A 22777-nucleotide genomic window follows, 5' to 3' on the forward strand; every position below is an offset into this window, starting at 1 on the left:
AGCTGGGCTGGGCATGGGCAGAGAGTCGGGTGAACCCTCCTACAGTTGTCCACACCCCTCAGCGAGCTCCCTTCCCCTGTGCTTCAAAAAGAGCCTCCAAGAACAACAGCACAGCTCTAAGAAGCTATGGAGGGGAGATGAGGGAGGAATGGGAAGCCAGCAAAAGAAACTAAGAAGAAACAGAGAAGTAGGACAACAGGATCGTGGTTGGAAGGAAAACGGCAGTTTCAAGATGGCAAGTCTGTGGAGAGACAGGAGAGGTAAGGACGGAGAAAAGACTTCTAGATTTGGAAGTGACCTTGGACAGAGAAGGCCACAGACTACTGGAGTGGAAGCACACTGTAATGGGGCACTTGTTAGGTTGGGACAGAAGCAAGGGAAGTATTAGGGCCCCTGGGCAAAGCTGGCTCTTACCCTCCCCATGACTTTTTCCAGGAAAGTGACAACTCACTCCCACAATAGTCAAAGCTTCCAGGACCAAGTGATCACACCTCCTTTCTTTACAAAGGAGCCAATTCTCTCTTATTATCAGGCTGGAATGGAGATGATAACCTCAGGTGCACATCTAGGGAATGTCCACATGGGTCTAGTCTCAATACTCCCACTGAGCCCAAGTGGCTAATGTGACTTTCTAAATAGAGAAGGAGCCAACTTTTTCATGCTGCAGCTTTCTCCCTGGTGGGGTTTCTATTCCCTCGCTGGAAGAAGTCCTATCTCTGCTGTGCACAGCACGTTCAAGCATATAAAGCTTAAAAGCTCAGATCTACGGTACAACTGCAGGAGAGCACAGCGTAAGTCATGTTTAGTTACAGCCGCAGGTAATTAATACAAACTTTTTGAGGGCGTAACATTTACAGAAGAGAAAAGTGCCCTTCTTAAGAGAAGAAGACATGGAATGGTGGGAAAGCTGCCTCAGGCAGTCCTGACCTTACATCTCCCCAGAGGTTAAAATTCCGAGTGTCACCCGCATGGGGTGCTCAATCTCTGCTCCCCTTGTGAAGGCTGCTGAAGCCTGAAATCAGTGAAAAGAAAGCTATAAAGCAGCTACTACTTTTTGAAGGAAATCAGGAAGTAAAGACAAAATGAGGACATTAGAGAGGCTGGAGGAGGGATGGGGCGAAAGTGGGGTGGGAGCCTCCCAGGAGCAAATATTCAGAAAGGAAAACAGGAACTGGGCTCCTGTGTCAGCAGCACCGCTGACAGTACTGGCCTGCAGGCGGCAGCTCTTGCCAGAGTTCTCGTACCCACCCAGGCAGACCTGCTGTGTGTGATTTATGAAAAGGGATTTGTTATTTTTCAGCGTGGTCCATTGGTTCTCAAGATTCATTAATCTTTGTATCACTAATCTGGGAGTGCTCAAATCTCAACAAAGCACGCTGAATAAGCCAAACGATCTCTTTCCTTTGCATTTTATTTTCTTTTATCACTTTTCAAGCGGAACCAGGCACAACTCTGTTGCAGGGTGCGCTAACACTCGGCCTAGTTTACCTCTGCCATTTCTCCCACCGCCAGGATTATCATTTTTGGCTGCCTAATTAGAAAGAAACTGTGGTGTAACATTACCTCTCCCTCTGATTCGTATCTTCTTTTCTTCTTAGAGACACTGGTGGAAAATTATCCACTGGCAGTAGAGAAAGACTTTACTAAGGTCCTTTAAATATCAGGGGGGAGAGACATGTAGAAAAAGCATCTCAGTGGCAGCAGGAAGAACTCAAGTGGCAGAGAGATTACCTCCTCCTTGGACAAGACAGAAAGAAGGAAAGTGCAAAGCCCTCATAGATGTGTAAAAGCTCTTTCCCATGAGATCATTAAATAAGGGGGATCCAATCCATCTGATCACGTTTGAAGTTGCAATCACTGTTGGGTAGGAAAACAGCTTACTTCACAGAATTTACGAGAAACAAATGATAATGGTCCTTTTGACTTTGGTGGGGGGTAGAAAAGAGGGATTCACCTAAATCTAATTTGCGTAAACCTTCCAGAATCTGGACACACACACAAACACAGAAATGTTTGGAAGAAAAGACATCTTTGGATGATCTTGAATTTCTTCTTTTCTGAGTTTCATCAATACGAACATATTGTTAATTGGAAAAAAAAAAATTCTGTTTAAAAATCTTAGAAAGTTACCATTTCTTCCTTACTATAGGTTTTCATTAAATTTTCTTTATACTGTTGGAGTCAATTTAGAACCCAGACCAAATCTAGAATCTAAGTTACCTAACGGATGAACTTCAAGCACAGATTTGCTTGAATGTCTCTGGGACTTTGGTTGCTAAACAGCATGGTAAATTATTGATGATGTTTAAACACGAGAATGGCTTACCCAAGATACTGAGGAGGGTCACAACTAACTTTGGGGGGTTACACTAGACCTATGGTCTCAGTCAAAACACTTAAGTAATGGCAAATTAAGATACAGTATTTGTGTCTGTAACAAGACAACTAATTATGGCCATGTGGCTATGTGTCCATTCTCTCTAAAATAAAATTCTATCTTAGTAAATAACAAACAGCTGCTTTGAGGGATCTTTTGGATGTGAAAGGAACATGAAGAGTAGGTAAGCCCATCACAAGATCACATCCCAAACTCATCACAGAATTCAAACAACCCATTTTCTAGTTTATTTAATAAAACAAGGACTCAGAGTTCAATGCTGTAATATTTTCTGACTTTTTAACAGTTTTTCAGAAAGGAGTTTCTGTTTCCTTTCTGTAATTTTCCAAAAATCTATTCTAAACCTAAATCAGAAAAAAATACTGTTAAAAATAAAAGAATATATAAAAAACCAGCAAATCACATTCACCTGCCTTTATCGGAAAATTGGATTAGAAAGTACTTACCTCAGGGCTAAGGAATAACCAAGGAAATTTAGAGGCCTAAATGATTTTTAAATCTCCATATTAACAGATTACTCACCCAAACACCCAGCACTGTGTTCCTACGCGTTTGCACTGTGTGTCGGTGAGGTATGCATAATACTGTCTGAAAGAACAAAGGTGGAATTCATTGAGAGCTTCTGGAAGACCAACAAGTCAGTATAGAATTAAATCACTTTTAATTAAAGAGCAGATATAAAAAATATCCTGCCTTGTCCCACACACTCAAGCTGCCTGGTCTAAGGGATGAGGAGGCCGGTGCCCACTGAAACATTCCTATAAGAAGTTAAGCATCTGAACCAGGGTAGAATGAGGGAACCAGATTTTAAGAGCCAGATTATTGGCACAGGGAGTCGTGATTCATGACAAACTCCCATAGTCTAGGGCCAAAGCAAGCTCAGGAGGGTACTTTAGTCTCCCTCTGTGGTGACAGAGAGTGTCATCTGCTCCGTCTGTGAGAAGACACCACCAGTGTCTGTCACTGGGCTCTCTCCAGGACAAAGATCATAAGCTGGAGTAAACAATAAGTCTTCACTCAACATCACTGATAGGTTCTCAGAAACTGTCACTTTAAGTGAAACAACATACCAAAAGTTGGTCTTCAAATAATGTTGCATTGTTTCACTTCAGGTAGGGCTGTTATTTCTCATTAACTACTTAACAGTGTATGTGCATTGTTGGGTGTCACAAACCGGAATGGGACCCTAGTTGTTTCTCGATGCTGAATAGACTTTAAATGACTTTAAATGTTACTGACAACATCAGACAAAAGAGGCAATGAAGTGGATGTGATGTGAAGCACTCGCCCAAGGGCAATATAATATAAGCCACAAATACCATCTTAAGTCTCCCAGTAGTTGCTTGAAAAAAAAAGTAAAAGAAACAGAAAAAATTTCATCTTAATATTGAGAATGTATAATGAGATCTTTTATATTTTTGTGTACTGCGTCTTTAAAATCCAAATGTGGGCCTCCCCGGTGGCGCAGCGGTTGAGTGCTGGGTTGCAAAGCTGCCCGCAGCCTCTGCAGCCCCAGTTCGATTCCCAGCCACCGGACGAGGGTCCCACATGGCGCGCAGACCTCTCCTGCTGCCCGCTGCTCCCCTCAGCAGTGTATTTCATCAGTCTGCCTGTTCTGTTCCCTGCTCTGGCTCTGGTGAAGTCTCTCACCCTCCCACGCTTCTGACTGTACCCAGTGCTTGTATAAATAAATAAATAAATCTTTTAAAAAAATAAATAAACCAGGACTTCATCATATTTGGGGGCCAGAGAATCCTTTGAGGATTTGGTGAAAGCCATGATAAAGACATATGAAACGCGAGCACAATATTTTGCATTAAATTTCAGTCCACAGAGGCAGCTCATTCAAGAAGTATTGCCTCCTCACCCTAAAGGTCCGAGGACAGAATTCTCCTTGTAAAGACTTCAGGCTTACCTCTAACCTCACATATATACTACCTAATTTGCTTTTACCAGTTTATCGACTTTACCCTCTACTTATATCCAACCCCTTATACTGCACTTTATCTTATCAGGTTAAAAGAATGTTCACTCAAACATTTTCTCAAAGCAGAAGAGCCAAATCAAAAAGGAAGAAAACAGAAATACGGTGAGTGTGATGTATCCCAAAGCCTATATAAGTGGTTTCTGCTCATGGGGCTTGGAAAGTGCTGCCAGGGATGTCTGCGCGAAGAGCCAAATCAAAAAGGAAGAAAATAGAAATACGGTGAGTGTGATGCATCCCAAAGCCTATAAGTGCTTTCTGCTCATGGAGCTTGGAATGTGCTGCCGGGGATGTCTGCGCTAACACCACAGGAGCCCTCCCACCATCCAAACAGCTTGTAAGAGTATCTCCTTACTGGGAGCTGCCTCAGCATTGCAAAAAAAAAAAAAAAAAAGGGGGGGGGGCTGATTTTTAAGCAAAAAAGGATCATATGCATATCCACAGGGTTTAGAAAAAATGTAGCAAAAGCAAAACTAAAATTGTATTTTAGTTTTGTGGTACAATGTTTGACATGTTGCTGTGCTCCAGAGCCATATACGTGGCAAGTTGCTATTATATAGAACTGCGCAGACTCAACCTCATGACTCCCCCAAATCATAATCCATCCCTCCAGAGGCAGCACCTAAACTGGTTGCTTGTCATATTTGGGGGTCAGAGAATCCTGACCACACCGAAATTCCATGATAAATCAGCTAAGATCTGCATTCTGTTTTATAAAAAACAGCATCTTCCCCTTTGTACTGACTTTGTTGGTTGCTCCTAATTTTCTGAAGGAACTGCTTGCTGTTCATCTTTTCTGAAAACAATCATGAGCCTCAAAATTAAATTTTAGATGATGGAGGCAGGTTCTGGGGGGAAACAGGTGAAGGGGGTTGTGGGGTGGGTAATAGCACTTAGGAGGTTACCACTTCAATGACCCCAACCTAGGAAGTGTGAAAGGGTTGCCTGCATCCCAACTGTTAATATTCCTATTTGGTTCATGATAAAAAGAGATGGGATTGTGGGCCTTAATTCTACAGGACTCAGCTGTGTTTCATTTGGTTTATTCAATCCATGATCTGGGGATATGTACATAGGTATATGTTTGTAATAATGATTGATGACAAGAGGAGGCGTTGGTTGGAGTAGGGGGGTCAGTTTGACCAAGAGGAATAGCCACATCCCTTGGTAAGTGAGGCCCTCATGTGACTATTTTGCAAATGTGTGGAAAAATGATGAATTAAGTTATCCTACAGCTTCTGAAAAGTTAACCCTTTTAACTGCTTCGCTTATATTTGTATCAACTGTGCAGAGATCTTTGGTGTTGCTACTGATCAATGCTGGAACTCTGTACTAGTTATAAAACCCAAGTGCTATTTCTAAACAGGAAAAATGAGAATGTTTCCCTTGGCAGATCACTGAGAGCTGATGTGAGGGATGGTCTCTAACAATGCCTCATCTCTGGGGCCGAACAGAATCCCAGGAGTACCAGCACAAACACCAGAGCTTATCTCAGCTGCTCAGTCCTGGTGGATTACAGGAAGGGGTTTCTGAAAAGGAAATGACCACTGGGAAGACTCTTAGTTGTCTGTACCTGGTTTCATCTGGACTACGCCCCACATGCCTTTTCCCACTGTTGATTTTGTCTTGTATCCTTTCACTGTAATAAATCATAGCCATAAGCACAACTAGAAACAAATTTTAAAAATAAAAGGAAATGAACTTATTTGTTCTAAAGGAGCTAATAAAGTCTTATTCTAAAAATAACACCACTTAGGACTTCAGATCCACCATATAAACTTCTGTATTTTCCTATAATCTCATTTTGAAAAACTGGCATCACTGCTGCTCATTCTTTTTGAAATGGGATATCACAAGACAGAAAAAAAAAAAAAGGAAGAAAGAAAGAAAGAAAAAAGAACCGCAGCAGTGGAGACTGTAAAAATGGTTTGAAAACAATCAAGTGCTGTTTGTTCACATCATTTTACTGAGGTCTGGGAATAAAATATTTACTTCATATTTCAGATGTATAGTTCCTTAAAATGGTATTTTCATGGAAAACATGCTCATTCATGGAAATTAACTAGCAGAACAATGTAAATAAAGCAGGCGCTGTGCTCAGGGACAGCCAGGTGTGTACAAAGTTACCTCACTGTGGGAGCCGTGATGCAGCCAATAAAGAGGATCCGACACCAGCTTAATGGATGACTGGCTTGGAACACAAAGATGTGTTTCAGGAAGAAGGTGTTCAACTCGGTCAGCTGAAAAAGAAGGGGACATTAGTCAGTTCGATCCTTTGTGCTAACTCATAATCATAGATTTCTTAATTGGACATTTTACAGCTAAAAATAACTGGAATGTGCAAAGCATCTTCAGAACTCTCCGGGGTCTTCCGAGGGTTGCTATTCAAACTAGGTAACAGCCAGTGCAATATGGACACCAACCAGCCAGGGGTGCAGAGAGAGTTGCTGGAGTGGTAAGAGAGGCATGTATGGGCATCAGCTATTTGGCCAAGTTTCCAGGTTTGTGTGACTGTCCCTTGGGTCACGTGGGTGATTTGTTGGGACAGTAAGGAGAGAGATGCTTTGAGGACAGCAAAAATTATGAAAACAATTACATGCCATGGAGCACCTATGCAGTCTCACAGAAATCAGGCCAGGTCTGCAGGAAGTTTGAGTGCAGGAAAGTAAGCTCTTTGATAACCAAAAGAAGCATGAGATACATCACTGAGAGATGATATTGACTCCTCCAGAACATGCCAGGGACCGAGTAAATCCAAAATGAAAGGGAGCTCTGAAGACTGAAAGGTCAGCCCCCAAGTTTCACCTAGGGGTAGGGGTGCTTCCCCTCTGAGGTTAGAGGTTAGCATGCTGGCACAGCGTGTCAGATGACCAGTCTTCACTGAGCTCCTACACATTGCCCGCAGGGGGATTAGCTGCAGCACAACTCTAAGAACCAAACACTGATTTGGGAACATAAGAAAAAAACACCTCATTTGTTTCTTTGATCATTCTGGAAAGCAACCTAATGCCTGACTCACTGGATGATAGATGCTGACCAACAGCTTTTCACAGGGAATTTTAATGTTTTTAATTTATAATTCTAAGATCTATATTTTCTAAGGCCTTTATAAAGAAGCAAAACTTTAGGTACAACAAATATACTTTGTCCCGATTAGTCTACATGTCAACTGCAGAATATTAGATCATCTAAAGTATCAAGCTGGTAATAATGTCAACTAATAGTAACCTTGAATTCCTGGATGGTTTTTATCTTTTTTTTCCCCTGCCCCCAGTTTTGGGCATCTGAAAAAAATACCTGCCAGATGATCATGAAAAGGTATACTCCAGCCACTCTCTGAAATGAAGATTTGGGATCAAACCATCGAACATAGGTCCAGCTAGCAGGAGTGAACTGGAGCACAGCTCGCTTGATTTTCCCGGTGGTGGTGTGGATGTCCCTGTAAGAGGAAATGGCACCAGTGAAAATCCAAAGACAGAAGGAAGAGAAAGGGAAAACAACCTCAAAACAAGAAAAAACTGAGTTATGACGTTATAACAAATAATCAAAACAGAAAGATTCTTTTCTATTTGAACTATCTCCAACATGGTCTCTATTCACCGCAGCAGTGGCGCACTCGACTTCCAGAGGTTTTGGGAATGACCCACCATTCCGCAGGGCAGGTGAGTGGAGAGCCAGGAGAGGCCTGGGATTTGGAAACTGGTGACAAAAGAAGCTGAGAGGCATTAAATACAACCACTGGCACCTGGCAGGGAAGACTGAATTATAAGCAGGACATGGTTCTATCCTTTTCCCCTCCCAAGTCGGGGTGCAATAGTAACGCAATCATATTGTTGAGCCCCACATTTTACAGATGAGGACAGTGAGGCTCAGGCATGGGCTCTCCAGGTAAGCATCAGAGCTGGGTGCAGATTTGAGGCCCCTCATGCCAGTCTGGGAGGGCTAACTTGAAGGCAAAGAGCATTTCCTAACTGATAAAGATTTTTTAATTCAACAGTTTTATATCAATGGCTTTCATGTTTCAAAAACAGTAGAGTGTTGAAAGCACAAGGACAAACAGGCCCTCAGGCCTTGGAACCAGATTTGATCCTTTATTCCACACCAACCCAACAATGAATGGGGTTTTTTTTGTTTATTAGTTGGGCTTACATTTTGGTAAACTGCAAGAGTGATTTTCATATCAAATTTGAAGCACAAATGTATGAAAATGGGAAGCATATAGCAATGTTTGAGGAGCCAGAAAGCAGACTCAGCTGCTTGTTAGCTAGCTGTCCTCAGGCAAATTACTAAACCAAGTCTCAGGATCATCATCCCTGAAATGAAGAGATCAGTGTCTACCCTTAGGATTGATGTAAGGCCCAGATGTGATACTGCTTATAAACCTTGCTTGGAGCAATCCCAACGCAGCTACAATTTTGGTTATATTATACTGCCTTAAATATATTTAAAAATACATATATACACATATATATTAAAAAGTGTCCTTTCAACTCAGTGATTAAAGAAAGGATTATTTAATAAAAGCAATGGGGAAAATCAGTCAATCAACTGCAAAACCATTGTGAAATCTTCCCCTCATACCATATACCGAAATAAGTTTAAGAGAGATTAAATAAGTTACTAATGCAAGTTAACATTTACCGACACAAAAATGTTTGAAGTTTAAATGGAAAACCTACCACAAACAAAATTAGAGATGACAAAATGGAAAATAAAGTCACATTTATGACAAAGTGTTAGCATCCTTAATCTATAAAAAGCACTAATAAAAGGAAAAATCCAGTAGAAATTCAGTATCATAATATTGTGTGACAAAACTGACAAAGGTTTAAAATAAAAAACAATGAAATGAACACAGACACTAGGGTACAGGTGAGAATATAAATTGATATAGTTTCTTCAAGTATTTATTACAATACAAAGTCAGAAAGCACACCAATATATACGGTTGAGAGTGTTCTCTAGCTCGCATAAAACTGAAAACTCTGGCACAACTAAATGACCATAAAAGGGAGGTGGTCAAGTACTTTATGGTTTCTTCATATATTAAGATATGAAGAAGTCCTGTAGAAATACGTTTTTAGAAGAATATTTAATGGGAGAAAAATGTTTCATGTTGCTACCATCGATCCTCTCCTCCTGATCAATGGCCTGATCCATTTCACAGTCAAATGGAGCTGGTTCAGTGAAGCTGGACAGAACAGGTATGCACTGCCCTCCTTGGAGGCTCAAGCATGGTAAACTAAAAAATCAGAGACAACTAAATACTTGAGAAGACAAGTGAGCTGAGTCAGAAAAGGATTGGTCAGCCTGGCCCCCAAGAACAGGGGTCAAACCAGGCACACAGAAGTACATGTGTGAGCTCAGGACCATGGGGTCCTCTGGAAAGGGACCTCACCTGCCAAGCCTGGGATGCACTCTTGGTCCTAAATGGAATGCCATGATGAATGTGATGTTTTCAGTAAGACCACTCAAGTCACTCAAACTGGGAGGAGCTTACCTGGGGACAGGGGACTAATTAATTGTGTGATGCAGTCTGGATGCAGGCTGAGACATTAGGGTAAAAAGAAGTGGTATGGATTTGAGAAATATTTTAGCATGATGAGGGTGCCAGGATGCTCTAAAAATTCAAAGTAAGAAAGAAAAAAACTGTGACTGGTTTGGCATTTTATGAATGAATGGTTGAAATCAGGCTCAATTATTTATGAGTTTCAGTTACTAATATGTAATTCATTCCGTATCATCAAAGGCTGTACTAAAATCGTACTGATGAAAGCAGAGAAATAAGATTTTGAGAAACTGTGACGAATATCCAGAAAGAAGACAACTCACTTGAAGCTTGCCCAGTGGTAAGTCCTCATCTCTAAGAACCGGCAAACAACCATGCCCAACCAGATGCCACCGCCATTGCACAAGAGGATGTCCAGGATGACTTGATCCCACCAGCATTCGGCAAAATTGGGCAGAAGATGCATGAAGAAAAGCTGAGAAACACAAAAGAAAGTTGTAAAAAAAATGGGTAACAGACTGAAAGCTCAATTTCTTTTTAATAATACACATTGTTTTAGGAAAAGTTGCTGACATTTCAGTTTTTCCATGTGTCTAAAAAATCAGGGTCTATAATCCTGTTCTTGGGTTTTATATTATGGATGGTATACAAATACTACAAAGTGAAACACCTCTTCTTTTTTGATATAGAACTTTATAGACATGATGGCCACTCTTGAAAAATACTACCAATGAATTACCTAATGGCATGACAAGGACACAGAAGGGGGAAAGGAAGAAAGTTTTCAAATCTGACAATAAAGCATTGCCATAATCCTCAAATTAGCAGTTCGGACATTCAAAATGTGTATTTCAGAAACATTCCATGGATATTTAAATAAAACAATGAGTATACTATAAAAGTAGAAAGGCTGGATCTTGATGACATGGAGGAAACTGATAGCTTCATAGAAAAAGCTCGCATTAATTGATTCACAATAAAGATGATCTTTTACGTATTAAGGGACTATGATGTGCATGATGGTGCGACCAACTGAAGTCAAGGTTCTTAATCTCATGGCAGGAATCAGATATTTGTTCAGAACCAGAAAATAAGGTTGGTGGGGCCTCCCTGGTGGCGCAGCGGGTTGAGCACAGCGTTGTGAAGCTGTCCACAGCCTCTGTAGTGTGAGTTCAATTCCCAGCCGGCCAGGGAGATACCTACATGGCGTGGCAGACCTCTCCTGTCTCTCCCGCTGCTCCCCTCAGCAGTGTCTTCTATCTGTCTGCCTGTTCTGTTCCCCAATCTGTCTCTGGTGATTTCTCTAACCCTCCCATGCCTCTGGCCTGTACCCTAGTTCTTATATAAATAAAAATAAATCTTTAAAAACAAAAGAAGAAAAGAAAAGAAATGAAACAAAAAGAAAAGAAAAGAAAAAAGAAAAGAAAAGAGAAGGTAGGTGGAGGTAAGTGTGTTACAACAGTGACATAAATGGAACACGGCAGGGACAAAAGAGAGACTCATCCGACAGATGGGCATTGAAGAAGGCTCTGGAAGGAAGAAATATTGGAATGAGCAGGGACAATGAGAAAAGGAATGACTGATTTCGAGAGATGGAGATGAGGGCAAGGGGGAACAAGAAGAGCAAGGGTGGAGCAATGATCTCTTAGGGAAGTTGTGTGCAAAACCAAAGGTGTGTGGATGTTGTGCACAAAACCAAGGGTTGGAGGCTGTGCCCATAACATGCTCCACTGGGTGAGGATGCACTTAAAGGAGAACTGAAATTGCAAAGACAATGCCTAGAAGACGCAAGCCCATAATTACAAACCTCTGAACTAATTAATAGTTACTACAAAATAGTATTTACTACAAAATAAAACTATTCATGAAAGTATTTTGTAGCCTACACAACAATACAAATATGAGGAATATCCCTTCTCAATGAGCCTGTTGCCGAGAATGTGATGGCTGGTGGCTGCATTCTTACCCAGGAGGGCCTGGTACTACCCCTAAAGGACATTCTAGGTTTCAATGCCATGAGGTGGAGCATTAACTCTTGCCCTTACAAAGGGAAGAGAAACTTCAGCAGGAGCAATGACACATATTTCCTGAAACAAAACTATGCAGGGGAGAGGAAAGTGCAGTCATACTTGAACCTGAGGAGCTTTCCAGATTCTGGGGGTGAGATGGACCAAGGAGAGACTTGGATCAGTTACAGGATCTGGAGGGGTCACACTCACTCATTCCTGAGGGATCCAGGGGGTATCTGCATGTGTGAGGCAGAGTGCTGGGGTCTGGAAATATGCAGACATGGACACTACCCTCAAGAGGCATAAAAGCAACATATTAAGTATCTAAAATATGAGGCACACTTTGTCCAGGTGCAAAAATAGACAGCACAACTGATGGAGGAGCTGGGAGGAGAGGCTCACACTACAATGGTGTACCACTTTCTAGGGGACAGTTTAAACAGTGTTGCATCGCAGGAGCGGGAGGATGGTTACCTGGCTGTTAACTGACAGACTGTCTTTTTCCTACATGAAAGCTGTCCACACCATAGAGTCTAGAAAATGGCATGCACTCCCCTTCTTACCTCAGTTAGCTCCCAGGTAATACTGATTGTCCAGCAGAGACCATAACTACGGATCAACAAGGCCTTCATGGCCCAGCCCCAGAAATGTCCAAATGCAAATATATCAAAATGGCTGATAATCCTCTCCCAGGTGATAACATGGCAGTTCACTGCATAATCCTGTTAAAATAAAATGGGAAATAATTATTGATACTTTAGGAACCAAAATTGCTGCCAGGATTACGACAGCAATAGACTGGCCATGGAAAGAGCACTCATGAAAAGAACTGATGCAACCTGTTTATTAAAAGTTTTAATGACTTAAGATTCTGGAGGAATAACAGGCAATTATTAGAGTTTACAAGTCAGAATTGCTTTGCTTGATATTGTAAAAACTAGGTTAAAATGGAAGCATAAGAATTTTATCAAGACATAATGTCTAACAAGTGGGATCACATAGCCCATATGATCTGACCATGGCAATGGTGTTAAATCTAGAAACAAAACAATAGAACAAACAGAAACCTAATAAAAAAAAAATCATAGAGTCAATAACCTTGGAAATTTAAAAACATTCAAATATCATGGATAATAAAAGTTTAAAATATATTCTGTAGAAAATAATAATGAAAATACCGTATATCAACACTGACAGGATGGAGTTAAACAGAACTTAAGAGAATATCATAAAGCCTTAAATGCCTATATTAAAAAAAAAGGCTGAAGTAGCCAACTTCAGAAATTAGAAGAAAACAGAATAATCCCCCACCCTAAAAATGTAACAATTATTAAACAGTATTAAAAATTTAAAAAATCACAAAGCTTGTAATTTTACATTACAAAGACTGGTTCCATTTCTAATCTTTTTGTTATTTCATAAGACATTTTTATGTAAGTTTAAACAGACATCCTTGTATGTCTCTGTTATGACAGCAGTTATATCATATGACAACACAGCACTTCCTTCACATTTCATTTTTCTTCCCCAGATTAATCTGATAGGAAGAAGGATGATCTGGAAAAGAGCCACCTGTTATCATCTTGCGGAAAGAATTTTAATAAAGTGTACCATTTCAAATTTCTAGGACTGACACTCTCTGAGGGAGTGACAGAGCAGGCTGGTACTCCTCTATCTCTCTGACACCCACCGGGTCAGATTTCTTAAGCCTTCCTAAGGTCAAATGCATTTCACTTTGCAAAGCTGACAGGGCATTTTTAAAAACTGTATTTTCTCCTGAATTACTGTGATGTGGTATTATGATGTGTAATGTGAAAGTCTAGAAAAAAAGAGGGAACATTCAACAGGGGTAGGTCAAGCTAGGCTTTAAAAAACCCAAATCTTACTGCTCTAACTATGATGAAAATTCTCTTTCCAGGTTCTGGAACATGTACCGATCACAGGCAGTCACAGATCATAGAGAAAAATAGCTTTGGGCGAGAGCAGTTAAATGTTAGGTGAAGATCGCTGCCAAGCCCCATTGACCCCAAATTTCTCAGCCGTTTATCCTCTTATTTGCTCTGGAACACACTGCTTAGGTCAGATAAGAAAAGGCTGAGTTCTATTTTCAGAAGGCTGCCTTTAAAGTAATCATTGGTTGAAGATGACTGTGGAGGCCTTTCTACTCTCTATTAGAGTATTTTTGTGCTTCAACACAGGGAAATGCACTTTGAGAATCATAAACACCAAATGTGTCTATTGGCATTATAATTACTAATAAAAAGGTCTGTCCTTTTTCACATTTGTAAGACCCCAGCTTCTGGTACTAGAAGGGACACAGAATGCCAGTTTCACAATCGGGAGTCACATGCAGTTACAGGCCTGGGAAGCAGGAGGAAGGGGAGTTAAATGAAGACATCCGAGAGCCAGGGCCTGGACAAGCAGTCAAGGGGAGAGGTGTGCAAGGGCTTAAGTCAGGACAAATTCTTCCTGCCTTCCAGCTGGGCTGAGGGCAGATCCTGGTGGCTCCACCCTCTTCCTTGCTTGCCTAACACTTAACCCGACACCAAGTCACATTCATTTCCCCTCCCCAGGTTTTTCTTCATCTCACCACCACCATGAGTTTGCAATATATGCTATATGTATAAGCATGTACAGCACCACCTGTGAAGTAGTCCTGCCATAGAGCCCAACTGGAATCTGGACTCCAACCCAGTCTCTACATCTCTTTCCCAGCTGACAGGAAATATAGGGGCACAGAGAGAAGATTAAATGACACCCTGCTAATGCAGACTGCAAAATCCTGACATGAGAAACTATAAAATAAACAATGCAGCCTTTGGCAAAGTTCAAGGTGAAAAAAGGTAGAGCAGGACTACAAGTTAAAAGATTAAGAGCTGCATCAGATGCAGACTGTGGGCCTCTCTGGATCCTGCTCTGAACAAATGAACTGTAAGAGCCTTTAGGAGGTGACTGTAAATGTCAACGCAGCATACTGTCAACTATTAAGCCACTGAAGATATAGCATTATGGTTATATACTTTTTAGAAAAAGTCCATATATCTGTTACAATGTCTTAGACCCATTTCAAATAATGTAAGATGTAAGAGGTAAATGAAAGAAGATTGAACATGAGTTGATAACATTTTTAAAAAACTGTTGTTGTTTTAGAGTATAAGAAAAAGAGCCAACAAATACATTTATTTGCCCTCTTGTGAATCTAAGCTCTCAGGAGGACAGGCAGAGTGCCCCCTCCCTTCCTTGCCCCACCACCGCTGCAGGGTGCCTAGACCGAGGAAAGCTCAGTGAATAGTTACTAAACCAAAGCCTGCTACTTCCCACAACCCAAATAACAAATGAGATGGGCTCTGAAAGCTTGTCTGAAGCTTAGAATACATTAGTATCAAAAAGAATGAATTTTTAGAAGAATAGCAAACATTTCAGACAATTACATAAAAACTGCCTCTAATAGGATGTCAGTGACCCTGATCCCAATTTACATTAACTCTAAAGGAGAGGAATCTGAATTTCACTGTGCAACGCCAAGAAGGGACTAGAGGCTGTCAAGATTAGGAGCTGATGGCAGAGCCACAGGCAGGGTGAGAGCACATGGCCCTGGGAACCAGTGAATTACAGACCTGCTGTCTGTGCAAAGGTGTTCCTATTACCACAAATTGTGTAACAGGGACGGTATTTTTCTAGAGCTGTCAGTGATCAGGTTCTCAGAGCCGTGAATGAGGACCGTGAATGAGGAAGAATAAAGTGATGAGGGATCAGAGCTGGAGATGCCAGGCTGTCCCCTCACACCAGCTAGACTCTAGCATTTAAAGACAGCCTCCCACTTGACAGGAAAGAATCAAACCGTATTGGCTCAGGGCCAGTTTCAACTGCTTGGAGGTCATAAATATGACCTGCGCATGGCCCCATGATGTCAAATTCTGAAGGAAGTTAGTTGTCAAAACTAGCATGATGAGATTCAATGTCCTGCGAGAGAACTAGATTAAAGGGAATCTACCTGACAAGATAGTTTGTTTCATAATATGACCAATTTGCTCAAAAAATCCATGAATATTGTGGGGGGAATATTAGCTAGGATAGCTTTCTACCAGTTTCTATTTCATAAAGCTCCTGTGAGCATCAAAGCACTTATTATTTTCCAAAATATATGATTGGAGCACAGTCCAAAGGACAAGAATAGGTTTTAAAACCAGAGGGAGCCTCCCAGTTTGGGCTTTGAGTGAACCACATATCCATTTTAACTGTCTATTTCCTCCTTGGTAAAGTGAGGACAGTGATGCCTAGCAAGCAGGTGTGAGGCTTAACAGGCTGGCACATATAAAATGCCCAGCATGGAGCCTGGCAGAGCAGACAATCCATAATCTGTAACTGCCCAAACTATAACGCCTCATCACTAGGGGCTGCAGGTCATCCTGTACCATCTGCATCATTACAGCAAGAAACCCTGAAGCAGACTTTTCTGCCTGAGACTTTTACATACTGTTGCCTTTTGTATGTCCTTTATAAAAGATGAAGTCTGGAAACCATGCCAAGAAGGTTTCTACGTTCTACCCATCTCAACTAGGGTAGAATGCTTACTTCTCGGACTTTCTTTAAGTCCCTTCATGTTGTTTCTTGTTCTTGTTTCTTCAAAGCAAACCTGCCTGTGGCCCAAAGGCCTATCTTTTTTTTACAGCATCATTAGGTTTTTCTTCAACAAGTACCACATGTTTTGCATTTGGGGGTAAAAGAACAAACCTGAAGTATAAAACAGTTTCTTCATAAAACACAAAATATGGAATAGTTTTCACCAAGAATAAAATTTGTAGTTTAATAAAAATAATGAATGTAATGGCTGCAATTATTGGCAATTCATGGCAAGCAAGTGGGGAGGATCATGTTGTCAGGGCTGGAATGAGGGAGTGGAGCAGCCACTGTGACTGAAGACCCAGTGTACACAAGCCACCAGGCCAGCCTCGGAGACAACACTCCTTCCTTTAGCTCACAATCAGCTCCCAAAACAAATACCATCTTACTTCATGCAACAGGAAACAAGCTAACAAGTATGTTGCCCACATTCATACAGCCAACAGGAGACAGAGGGAGAATTCCCTCCCAAGGCTGTCTGATGATAATGTCACTCTCTTCCCACATCCCTGCTGGCTCTATGAGAGAATTTCCCTCGACTGCTACCACACTCATGGAAAGCAGGCACCCCACCCCACCAACCTGCCCAAAGATACTTATATGGGAAATACAGAGGAAGGATAAGTTTAGAATGTAAAGCAACTACTTCCTATACCCAAGAGTCTACTGATTTATCTAAGAGACCACCGCCAGTACCTACCATGACATCAGCTTCCCTGGTGGCATATCGAAGATTTGGGTCTAGCCAATACATTAGGGATTTGACCTGCTCGAAGTTCAGGAAGAGGAGAAATACCAGGAACAGGAAGTAGAGCACACTGAGTCCTATAAGAAATAAAAACACACTCAATTTAGCAGAGATCCAAGCCAGGCACAGATACAGACTCAAATCACTATTTGCCAAGCAGAATGGTATTATAATTCAGTGCACTGAGACAATGATTATAATCCAGCATTGTCTGATGCACAGCCCTACCTCAAACTAAGAGGGGTCAGAAACACTCCAAGAAAATGATGCTTAAGCTGAGACTTGAAAGTGCTTCAGACAAAGGGTGTGTAGGTGGGAATGGAGAAGTGGCTACAACATGCAGGTGGGTCCCTGGAAAAAGAACCATCTAGAACCTGGCATGTGACATGGTGGGGGGAGGGTGCCACAAAAAGAGAAATAGAGCAGGGTGTCACTAAAGAAACAGCCAGGGCTTGGGGGTCATGCCAGATCTCAGATTTTATCTTAAGTGGAATAAGGAGCACCTGATGGATTTCAAATGGGGTGGGGGCTGGGGAAGAAGATGACCTAGGTAACATTTCATGAAGTTGACTCTGATTGCTAGGAGGACATCCTAGGAATGAGTGACAGGTGCGAGGTGTGAGGTAGCTCAAGGCCGCTTAGCCATGTCTTACACTCCATGTTAAGTAAGCCCTTGCAGGTATTAAATTACTGCCACATAGCATAACTGATATTCCACTAACCCCCCGTTGCATTAAAAAAAATGTCAATGGTCTACTTTAAGAAAGCAAGTCTGTAAATATACTTTAGAACGATTTGAAAAATCAACCACCATTGACTGTCACCTTTCTTTCTGTGGAACCTGCTAGAAATAAGATGTTTCTATAGGACATCTAGACACTGATACAAATGACTTTGGATTACTGCATCCCATCCAGACCTGGCTCAGGACTCATCTCCAATGAACTGCTCTAAGGAAAGAATGTCTGTGGCTGGAGAAAACCCTCCATACCATACACAGCTCCAGATCTTCCAGTAGGACCCCTCTCCTAGGCCTCAGGGGGCCAAGGGGAGGCTGGAGAGCAGCACAGCCATCCAATCCTGCGTCCCAGAGCCTACCTAGGGAGCACACACTTTTGGTCTGTTGGTATGATAACCAATTCTGACTTGCACTTATTGGTCTATTTTTATGAATTTCACACCAAATGCCTCTTCCTTTCAAAATCATTATTTTAGAACAGAAAGGGAACATGTATGGAGCAGGGTTTCTGCAGCCTCAAGGACAGCACAGTGGCAGCAACACACCTGCAGCACAAATGCAGACAAGTACCCAATGAATTCAAAGAGATTTGCCTATGAGCTCTCAAGGGTAAAAGAAAAAAAAGACAACCTTGAGTGAAATATCTATTTTTAGGGAGCTGGTTGCATAAGATTACATTTTCTGAACCTAAAATAATTTATTTGATGTTTTATTTAGGCATGATAAGGCCAATATGTGAAGTTTTGAAGATCTATTTTAAATCTATTCAGGTGATTTAGCCATTTGGACTAGAAATCAAGTAAAAATAAGACATGTACTATCTATTTAAGATCCTTATCACTAAACCTTCATCCAAATCGGGCTCTTTGTCTGGAGACGTCCTCTCCTGTTCATAACACCGAGGAGTTGGCTGGGTTTTCAGTCCCTCCCAGAGGCCAAGACAAAACACGTTCAGGGACACACTTGACTTGCATCAGCAAATAGCAACATAAAGATGCATAATAAAAAACAAGCCACATTCCCTTCAAATCCTGTAACATTTAGAGACAGCAGCGTAGAACCCAGCAAGTGGAGGTGGAACAGTTCACATGTTTGCGATTTAAGTTATCACCAGTACTTTGTGTGTATGAGTATGTATCAAGGAATTTTAATAAAAAACTTACATTAGGGACACCAAAAGTAAAAAGCTTTATTCAAGTTTTACCATAGAGTGCTAAGCAAAACTGATAGAATGATATGCAGAAACGGATTTTTAAAAATACATTTTTAAATGTACGAATGGGTCACTCACCAAAAACCATTCGCCATAAGGCTGGATGAGGTCGGGTAAATGGACCTGCAGAGAGAACATTAGACGGTTAGCGAGGACTGGTTCAGAGACTAAAACTGAAGTGCCCGCTGCTGATCTCCGTAGAGAGGAACAATAACAAACAGTTCACTGGGGAGGGGGGAGGCTTTTATTCCACATTAATACTTTGAGGTCAAAGTCTAGGTTGAAATATTTTATCCACATTATAACAATGTCCTCACAACTGTACCAGGCACCCAACAGAGGGTTTTTCTTTCTTTCTTTCTTTCTTTCTTTCTTTTTGTTTGTTTGTTTATTTATTTATTTATACAAGCGCTGGGCACAGTCAGAAGCGCGGGAGGGTAAGAGAATTCACCAGAGCCAGAGCGGGGAGCAGAGCAGGCAGAAGGACCGAAGTACACTGCTGAGGGGAGCAGCGGGCGGCAGGAGAGGTCTGCGCGCCATGTGGGACCCTCCTCCAGTGGCCGGGGAGCAGCTGGGGATTGAACTGGCGCTGCAGAGACTTCACAACCCAGCGCTCAACCGCTGCGCCACCAGGGAGGCCCTTTTTTCTTTTTTTTTTTAATAAGTTTTATCTTTAGAACTCAGACCAGAATTTCCCATGGGAACAATGTTCTAACAGTAAATAGGTTACCAGGCTATCCTTAAGTGTATCTGATATATACTGCACCTTAACAAGTGACATCTTGAAGTGGGGGAGAGGCGAGGGGAGAGAGAGAGGTGTTAAAGAGAGGAGAGTATGTGTGTGTAAGAGAGCAGGATAGACAGAGAGACCAAGTCTAAAAATGAGAGAGAGAGAGAGATACCGTGTTCTGGAAATAAGTAGGAGGGGAGTGAGACCTGACAACAACCCTGGGGCACTGGAATAGGCCAGTGCAGTGTTTTGATCGGGACCTGTGGCTGACAAAAAATACCTTTCAATGGCAACCGAGTTTAGATACAGAGATGTTGATTCCACTCAATGGAAACTGAAGTTTCACAGGATGAACAACCTCTAACTGCAAGTGCTGAGCCAATCCTTTCTCTTCTGTTTTATTTCATTTAAAAAAAAAAAAAAAGTAGAAGAAAGAAGCAAACAAGCAAGCAAGCTGGACTTTAATCTACTCAATGGATTTACCACCAACTGAAAGGTCATAAGTGGCAAATACTGAACACTGCTCTAGTGGGCATCTGACCTGGTTGGGGCTGCCCACACCTTTGGAATCTGAGATGCCAGAACTTGTTGCCCTACCTTCAAGGGCTTGTTCCTTCAGACTTGACCTCAGGCTACTGACAGTAAAGAAAGCACACAAAGCTCTTCTTCCTCCCACTCTCCTTCCCTCTCTCTAGTCCCGGTCAGCAGGGATAGTCTGGGGAGGTGGCACTGGTGCTGGCAGCAGTGGCAGCTCTATTAAGACTTTGCAGCAGAAGTGACAAAGGGACAGACTACAGCAAATGCTGACTGGGTCTCTTCATTAGACCGATCCTGGGTGACCTGGCAGCTCCTGCTACCAGCTTAGCCTGGGACCTCGCTTCCTAGCCTTCCTTGCTTCTGCAAGTCAGACAATATCCTTGAACAGGTTTTTAATTAGCAGAGTCAGCTTCTATTGCTTGCAATCTGGAATCCTGCCTGAAGCAAACATTATATTATAATTTTCGTTCTGGAACTCATTCTAAAATAGCCCTTGTCTTCCTAAAAAGACTACACTGAAACATATTTTAATTGCTTTCTTTTGGAGAATCAAGTTCATATTTAGGAGAGCAGTCCTCACACATACCCTCCTCCCCACACACACACCCCCCCGCCCACCACCACCACAAGTGAAATCTATTCAGTTCCTAAGTTTAGGTGGTAGAAAGTGAGTTAGGTTCACCAGGAACTCTTGCTTTATACAAATTAATTTGGTCTCTGAGTTTTAGATGGTTAAGTAGTGGGCAGCCAGACAGCGTGGGGGTATATCAAAAAGTTTATCTAAATCTGTTTAATTTCTGAATTATCAGAGCAAAGGCTCAGAAGGTGAGGAATCATCTACATATTTTTTTCTATCAACTGCTTCTCCCTCAGAAAAGCACAGGGAAACATAGAAAACAGAATCCCCTTTCAGGTAACATAACATGGTTAACTTTCTCCAAGTCACTGGAAAACTGATGGCTAAAATCATTGTCTTTTAAGTAATCTTCACTTCCAAAAGATCTTCACCGAATTTTGGTTCATGGTTCTTGCCTCGTCATCAAGAATGACAGCTGTATACTATGGCCTGGTTACAAGTATTACTTCATCCAAACCACTGAATTAATCTTTCAGACACAACATGGGACCCCAGTCTTCTTATAAAGGAGTTTGAAATTTGATAAATTTTTTTTTTTTAATAGAGGCATGCTTTATTTATTTATTTGTTTGTTTGTTTGTTTTGTTTATACATGCACTGGGTACAGCCAGAAGCGCGGGAGGGTGAGAGAATTCACCAGAGCCAGAGCGGGGAGCAGAGCAGGCAGAAGGACCGAAGTACACTGCTGAGGGGAGCAGCGGGTGGCAGGAGAGGTCTGCGCGCCATGTGGGACCCTCCTCTGGTGGCCTGGGAGCAGCCGGGGATCGAACCGGCGCCGCAGAGGCCGCGAGCAGCTTCGCAACCCAGCGCTCAACCGCTGCGCCACCGGGGAGGCCCTGAAATTTGATAAAATTTTATCACCTTTTATTTGGCTTATAACAGAACTTCATGCCAAACCGATACTTAAAACCGTATAAATAATGTAATTCCAAAGAGCAATCATAACTGTAATTTACAATAACCAGCAGCACTTTCCTGAGCACTTACTGGGGACGGGGGGTGGGGGATGAGACCCACACTGCTCTCAGTTCTCCTGAGCGGGGACGAGGCTACCAGCAGTCCCACTTGACATGGTGGCATGTGGAACTCACCCGGTCAACAGCTCACAGGATTCCACCTCCAGTCTGTCAGAGTCCACACTGTGACCAGGTAAAATGCAGGGAGCACAACGTTTCACCCACTGTCAGCAAGAGCCCACTCAGGAGGCAGGGAGGGGAGGGAGGCTTGAGGACTTGAGCTAAGACTGTCTCCTGGTCAGGAGAGGAAGGGCAAGGGGAGAAGCAAGCTAGGAGTGAGTGCTGTTTATAGTTGCTGCAACGTGGACTGGACAAACAAGGTCAGGGAAAACGGCAAGGATGAGGGAAAAGGCAGGAAACATGAAAAATCCCTCACACTGACCAGCAGAAAGACCTCCAAAGTGTGGACCTATGATTAAGAGTAGCCTCTGGCAACAGAGCTCAGCCCTTTCTTATCTGACCCTGAGCAGAGTAAATAAGAGGATGGGTAGTTGAAGAATTTGGGGTTGACAAAGCCTTGCAGCTCCTCACCTAACATTTAAATGCTTTAACCCAAAGATATTTTTCTTTATCGGACTGTGACTGCTACTGTGTAGCTACAGAACCTGGAAAGAATTTTCATTTTATGGAAATG

At 42.1% G+C, this 22777-nt stretch overlaps 1 protein-coding gene across 1 annotated transcript in view; it reads right to left on the reverse strand.

Annotated features, from left to right (window-relative positions):
- PTDSS1 (phosphatidylserine synthase 1) overlaps nucleotides 1-22777 on the reverse strand; it is a gene marked incomplete at its 3' end in the record, with an annotated part of 53007 nt that overhangs the window by 12476 nt on the left and 17754 nt on the right. The window contains exons 3-9 of the mRNA XM_084229292.1: nucleotides 19302-19346; nucleotides 17224-17348; nucleotides 12464-12622; nucleotides 10215-10366; nucleotides 7680-7821; nucleotides 6510-6622; nucleotides 2921-2986 (exon numbers count right to left, since the gene is read on the reverse strand). Coding sequence (XP_084085418.1) covers nucleotides 2921-2986; nucleotides 6510-6622; nucleotides 7680-7821; nucleotides 10215-10366; nucleotides 12464-12622; nucleotides 17224-17348; nucleotides 19302-19346 — 802 coding nt within the window. The remainder of the gene's footprint in view (nucleotides 1-2920; nucleotides 2987-6509; nucleotides 6623-7679; nucleotides 7822-10214; nucleotides 10367-12463; nucleotides 12623-17223; nucleotides 17349-19301; nucleotides 19347-22777) is intronic.

The sequence above is a fragment of the Talpa europaea genome, assembly GCF_964194135.1.
Source record: "Talpa europaea genome assembly, chromosome: 3".
Taxonomy (NCBI): Eukaryota; Metazoa; Chordata; class Mammalia; order Eulipotyphla; family Talpidae; genus Talpa; species Talpa europaea.